Source organism: Pistacia vera, unplaced genomic scaffold (assembly GCF_008641045.1).
Source record: "Pistacia vera cultivar Batoury unplaced genomic scaffold, PisVer_v2 Contig737, whole genome shotgun sequence".
Lineage (NCBI taxonomy): Eukaryota > Viridiplantae > Streptophyta > Magnoliopsida > Sapindales > Anacardiaceae > Pistacia > Pistacia vera.
The window spans coordinates 690,155-697,161 of record NW_022196598.1 but is presented as its reverse complement, the minus strand read 5'-3'; the positions used below and the strand labels follow the sequence as shown (position 1 = coordinate 697,161).

Here is a 7,007-nt window from a genome sequence, read left to right as displayed (position 1 = left end):
AAAGTTTATGCAAAAGGGAAGAGCGAAATTAAAAGGATTACAACTAAATTGAAATGTAACTCCGACATTCTCACGATTGGGCGTTGTGAATGTGCAAGGATTACTGTCAATTTGAACATTCCCAAAATAGCTAGGATCTGAAGTTATCTGGGAATTGGTTGAATGATCATTCGGATTGTTCGTGACTAGCTTGTGCTGGGTCGGACAACCAGTAGAGTCGGACTGATTCTGGGTCGAGCTACTACCTCGCAACTCCCCAAGCTTGGTGGAAAAATCACACACAACACAACCATAAGCTGAATTAGTAAGTAAAAAATTACATAAATATACACTTAACATAAATTTAAGTAACTTTGCGTGGTATTTATACTAACCGGTCTAAGACAAACTTCACTTGGTATGGTGTTAATTCAGTTAGCATGAAAATAATGCTAAGTGTATTTTTGCTATTGTCGTTTCGTGTAAATACCATGCATTTAGCATGAATTTTGATATAAGATAAACTATAGTTTGCATGATCTTATCTCAGTTAGCGACGTTAAATGCATTTTTGCCATTGTCAATTCTCGTAAATCATTATTACTTTAGCATGAATTTTACACTAAATGGTTCTTTATCAGAGTAATATCCAGTTCACACAAAATTACTAAGTAAGAAATGTATATGTGAACTCGTTGAGACATCAATTTCCCAGCAAATCAACCAACACAAACAACACTTCCATTATAGAATCATCAGATTGCTAAAAAAAAAAAAAAAATACACAGTAACAACCTTGGAGGAAGTTTGAAACTAATGTGCATTACGAAATCTTAAACAGCTCAAACAACTCAAAATGTTTTTAAGGCTACTAAAGCAATCAAATATCACTAACCTTCTTGCCCATGTCTAACAACTTTGACTGATGTAACCAAACCGTCATCAAGCAATCAAGCGTGTTCACCTTCTCCTTAAAACGATTAAAACCACCGCTATCACCACTCTAGAACTTTAAAAAGAATTTGTATAACTTCCATGATCTAACCCAATCTAAAACATTGAAGAATTTGAAGGATTGAAACGTGAAGGTCAAAAAAAGGCTTCATTTTTTTTTTTCCTTTTAAACAGGAGAAAAATGAATTGAGTCTCAACTCTCAATGTCTCGTATTTGTACAAGGGTAAAAACGAAAATACATGATCGGGTGCTCAATATGTTTAGGGTTTGAGAAGTTGATTATTTTTGTTTAACCCCTTAATTTGTGGTTAATTTTTAATATTCCCTGAAAGTACACTATTAATTAATTTAATTAATATCCCTAATCGGCTAATCCTAATAAATCAATCATTCTACTCTACTCCCAAACGCAGCCTCACTGTGCAAAGAGAACTAAAGCCCTACGTAACAACTGGCACTGATTGATTTTTATTTATATCGGTGACTTCTTTCTTCCTCCTTTGTTCATCAATAAAAAATGGCGGCTTCATCACTCTCTTTCTCTCCCAAGACCATCACTTCCTCACCCAGACCCAAAACCAATCCGTTTATCAATCATTTCTCGCATTCACTTCAATTTCCCATCGCTTCCTCCACCTCACGCGCCATCTTCACCAGCCCAACCACCTCCATAGTTCCACGGGCCTCTTCCGTAATTTCACGCGCAACTAACGATGCTGCCAGCACAAACACAAACACATTTCACGGCCTCTGCTACGTGGTGGGCGACAACATCGACACTGACCAAATCATCCCCGCCGAGTACCTCACATTAGTCCCGTCCAAGCCCGAGGAATACGAAAAACTCGGCACCTACGCTTTAATCGGTCTCCCTTCGACCTACACCACACGCTTCATTGACGAAAATGAAACCAAAACAAAATACAAAATCGTAATCGGGGGCGATAACTTCGGGTGCGGGTCGTCTCGTGAGCACGCGCCGGTGGCATTGGGAGCGGCTGGAGTTGCGGCGGTTGTTGCGGAGAGCTACGCGAGGATATTTTTCAGGAACTCGGTTGCTACGGGGGAAATTTATCCGTTGGAATCGGAGGGAAGGCTTTGTGAAGAGTGTAGGACGGGTGATGTGGTGACAATTGAGATGGCTGAGAGCCGTCTGATCAATCACACTACTGGGAAGGAGTATAAATTGAAGCCAATTGGTGATGCAGGGCCTGTGATCGATGCTGGAGGAATTTTTGCGTACGCGCGAAAGACCGGAATGATTCCCAGCCAAAATTAAGGTAACTTTTTTAACATTTTAGTTATTGTTTTTGAATTTATGATGTTTTTATAATTAATGAGGATGGCTTCGAGTGTTAGTCTAATATATAATTAGAAATACAATCCTATTTGTGAACATTTTACATGAGAAATGGTCTACTTGAAATTGAAATGAAAAGCCCCGAGAACGTCTCCATTGAGGCTAGTGAAGCGATGTTTGGTTTTCTGGGTATCATGTTAAATTAATTACTCTTCAACAGAGCCCTTTTATTTGAATACTATGACTGGTTTTGTTAATAGTTAGCTTTTTGGGATACATATTAGAAGTTTTATGGGTTATTTTTGGGAAAGTTGGATTGGAGAGATGTGAAATTGATGTTATTTCTTAGGAGCTAAGTTTTTATAGTTTTTGATTTGCTTTTGGGACTTTTAAGATGAATGTTAAGAGATCAGTTATGGTAATTTCTGTTGTTTTGTGAATGATTATAATTTGTTTCTTGGCTGTGTTTTCCGTATTATGAATAATGATATTGGTATAGTATGTTGCTCAAGTCTGATGAGAGTTTGATGTGTTCACAATTATGATAGGAGGAACAAAACGCTGGAAAGGGGGGTGGGGGAAGGGTGGAGTTTGTGTGGTTTTTGAGAGTCTAATCACAGCTTTCATCTATAGATTGAATCATCTATTCTATTATCTTCATGTAATATTTGTATTTCATTATATGTTGATTGGTGAAATGGTTGATTCTTATTGATATATCATTATTCTTATATTAAAATTTTGTTTTATAGCTGGTGTAGTGCTTAGCTTCTTATTTACTTAGAAGCTTTAAGTGCTTTCACACATTTACTGAATCTTAATGGATTCGGACGCTAAATGCTAATGGTGTAATTGTGCAGGTTTTTCCTTTTTATTTTAATTTTTTCTTTTCCTTGAATCAGTAGTAGGGACATTAAGAAATTTCATAATATTTTTTTTCAGAACTAGTGTTGAGGTATGAGCTTTAAGTAATTAATGTTTTAAAATAAAAAAAAATTATTGTCTACTTAATAATAATCAAGTTATTTAGGTAGTTATACCTTCCAATGTAGTTTTGTGCAATATCAGTTGGATGCTTCTATACTCCGTTTACATTTGAAGGCTTCTGAAATTTGGATTCTTGCCTGTTAATTAGATTTACATTGATTTCTGTGTTTTAACTTTTTCTTTCTGCAGGGTATTTCTGCTTGCAGTATGGTATGCAGGTTTCATAGACTAGTGATAGGGTAGATACCAACTCTGTTTTCAGATGCTTGGCATTTAAACCTTTAGAAGAAATAATTACCCTTAAATAGGTGCTGAAATGCTTACTTATCTTCTCTTGTAAGTTGTATCATGACTTGTCTCAGTGATGTTAGGACCTAGAATCTTCTTGGTATTTAGTTGATTCTCGATATTGAGTTATTTTGCTTATGTAAGTGATTGTCGAAACTGATGCTGTTGATCTTTCAGTAATTTATGGGTGTTGAAGTTATGCTTGTGTCGAATTTTGTTTCTATGGTTCTCATCTATTCTAATATTGCACCAAGGATAGCGTGGACGTGGTTGTTTGCGACAGTTGTACTCCTATGTTTGGCTTTATCATTTGCAAGTAGAAAAGATAAGTAAGGATTACAGGTAAACTTCGGTGGATAGGAAAGATGATTAGGTCCACAGGTAAAATTCCAGACGTTAGCAGTCCCTATATCATTTGATTGTATAAATCCATTTTGCTATGGTAAAGTCCTTTCTGTTCACAGTTTTATTTACGAGAGAAACCAAGAAAAAAAATTTCGCAGAAGAAATCATTCAAAATGGAAGCCATTTTCCTCTGGAAAATTTTCTACATCTTTATAACTCTTTAACATTTTCCTACATACTTTAATAATTCTTTTAGAGAAGAATTTTATAGCCAAAGTCATTACAAACTCGTCATAATAATCTACAGAATTTTAAATTTAAAGCAGACCCGTATCTAGCACTTGCCCCAAACGCTAATCAAATCTGGTTATTTTTCTACTTTATATTAAAACTAGACATGGGGTCTGCGCGTTCTGCATATGTTTATTTAATGTTTTTTAAATAGATTCTAAACAAATTTATACAAATAAGATAAAATAATTAGATTAAAATATAATAATTGTTAAATTATATAAATTTTATATATATACAAAGTTGTGTTAAGATAAAATTAATAATTTAATTTGTATAATTATTCATATCAATTGTAGGTAGATGTCATTAAATTATTGATCTAACTTGAGAAGATCACCTGAATATTATATGATCTAATTATATTTTGTAGTGAATTGTGTATGATATATAAGATTACTTGAATATTATCAAGATCAACTATTTAAACTTAAAATTTATACTGATCTTTCGCAATTTATGTAATTTATATTCATTTTCAAGTTACGTTGCACATGTATGTTTATTATATATTGAAGTTCATTTTACATTGAATTGATAATTAAAAAAATTAATAAATAAAATATCCACAAATTGAGCTCAAAGTCTATGGGGGTGTTTTTCTAAGCTTATAAGCTCGTCAAACTAGCTTATAAGCTCTAAAATTAAATTGATCTGTTTGTTTATAACTTTTTTGAATTTATAAGTTGAACTTATAAGCAAAAAAAATGTACTTATAAGCTACATTTTACCAAACACGTCAACTGCATAAGTACTTTAACCAAACACGTAATTGTTTAAAATTTCAAATGCTTATAAGCTAAAATTAGCTTATAAGTGCTTATAAGCTAATTTTCATAAGCTCAGACAAAGACCCCTTATATCATCATGGTTCTTCTCAAATATGTCACAATTTGAAATCTGCAACCAAAGTTTAAAACTTTGTTAAGAAAAGCAAAAAAAATTTTAGGATAACCTACTAGGTATTATTGATAAGTCTATAAATCAATCAGAGAAAGAGAAACCTTGTTGAAAAATGTGAATTTTTAAGCAAGAGAGTTGCAAAGCCAAAGGAAAAAACTGATTTTGATTGTTGAGAAGCGAAAATGAATTATTTTTATTATTATTATTTTAGAAATTAAAAAAAAAAAATTAAGAATGTTAAGAAGAGAACTCACATAGAAAGCAACAACAACTCCAACAGTATAATCTGAAGACAACTTAATTGAAGCATTGAAGAAACCATGAAAATAAAGGTCCTGTGACACAAATCTATTTGTTGCAATCAGAATTGACCACCACCTATAGCAAAAAAAACATTTGATGGCAACATCCTAAAGAGAGACGATAATTGTAAAACCCACAAAACCCACAAATCAAACAACAAAATCAATCCAAAAATCAACAAAAAGAGATACAACAAATACAATTAAAACTACATATCAATATTTGTTTTCCTTTGTCATCACTAAAATTGAATTTGTTTTATGTGTATGATGATAAAATGAATAGTTTGGAAGTATCTTAATTCATCGTATAATATATCAAATTAAATCCCTATCTTTCTAGTTTCCAAAGATTCAAACCGCTCATCAATTGAATTTTTATTGAGCAAGTTATAGCTAATTTACTACTGACTAGGGCTGTATACGAGCTGAACACCATGGTGTTTGAAGCTTGGCTCGTGAAAATTTAGGCAGCTTGAGCTTGAGCTTAGGTTCGTCAAGCTCTGAAAAGTAGGCTCGAAGCTTGGCTTGAGATGATTTACTGGCTTGTCTATTTCTTCCTTTTCCTCTTGAACAAAATTACAGTATTAAAAATCAAAATCAAAAGTCGAGTTTTGTCTGTGCCATCAAAATTACAGTACACCCATCTACCAAAATACCCAACCAAATTTTCACATCAAAATTACATTTATAATCATAAATAAATCACACACAAATAGATCACATCCTTTATCTTCCGTGAACAAAAGATGAACTCAAATCCACCATAAAATAATTTAACAAATTGAACCCATTTGTGGAATTACTACTTTCAATCACTTCAACATGTGAAGCATTTTGCAGAAGAAAATGCAGCTTGGTTAAGGAAGGAGCGAGACAGGAAAGAGAAGAGAAAGGACAAGAAGAAGACGGAAAAGAGAAGGCAAGAAAAAGAAGGAAAATAGAAAAGAGAAAAAGAGAAGGAAAGACAGGAAAGAGAAGAGAGAAGACAAGAAGAGGACAGAAAAGACAAGACAAGAAGAAGAAGGAAAATAGAAAAAAGAAAAAGAGAAGGAGAGAAGGAGAATTGTCGGCTGCTGAAGACCTGAAGTAGAAGACTCTAAGGTTTTTGCATATTGGAATAATTTATATAGTAAATGTTAAATAACATATATCTCCCATACTTGAAAACATTGCACTTATACCCTTTTGAGCCGTTTGTGAGCCTATCGAGTCGAGTACTCGGTGGCTCGGGGCTCGGCTCGATGGATAATCGAGTTGTTCGAGCTCGAGATTGGCTTGACTTTTGTTGAGTAGAGCCAGCTTGACACGAGCTGAGTCGCAAGCTACCCGCAAGTGGCTCGGCTCGCATACAACACTACTACTGACTATTCAGTAGAATCGAGAAACAGGGGAAACCAAAATATTTGTGATAATAAAAGGAATGGTTCGATAGTAAGGCTACAGTTATCTAAATTAAGTGTATAATATATAAAATTAAAGCCCTGTCGTCTAGTTTCTAAAGATTCAAACCTCTCATAAATTGGATTTTTATTGAGCAAGTTATGGTCAATTTACTATTGACTGTTCAGTGGAAACCCAAATGTGTGTGATGATAAAATGAATGGTTCTCCAGTGGGGCTACTGTTATCCAAATTAAGCGTATTATATATCAAAT

General features: G+C 33.8%; 1 protein-coding gene across 1 annotated transcript; it reads left to right on the top strand.

Moving 5' to 3' along the window:
- Nucleotides 1-1,411: 1,411 nt before the first annotated feature.
- LOC116115331 (3-isopropylmalate dehydratase small subunit 3-like) lies at nucleotides 1,412-2,558 on the top strand. The gene has a single exon (XM_031401488.1). It carries the CDS (start codon nucleotides 1,452-1,454, stop codon nucleotides 2,211-2,213), a length of 762 nt encoding a protein of 253 aa, XP_031257348.1. The 5' UTR covers nucleotides 1,412-1,451; the 3' UTR covers nucleotides 2,214-2,558.
- The last annotated feature ends 4,449 nt before the right edge of the window (nucleotides 2,559-7,007 follow it).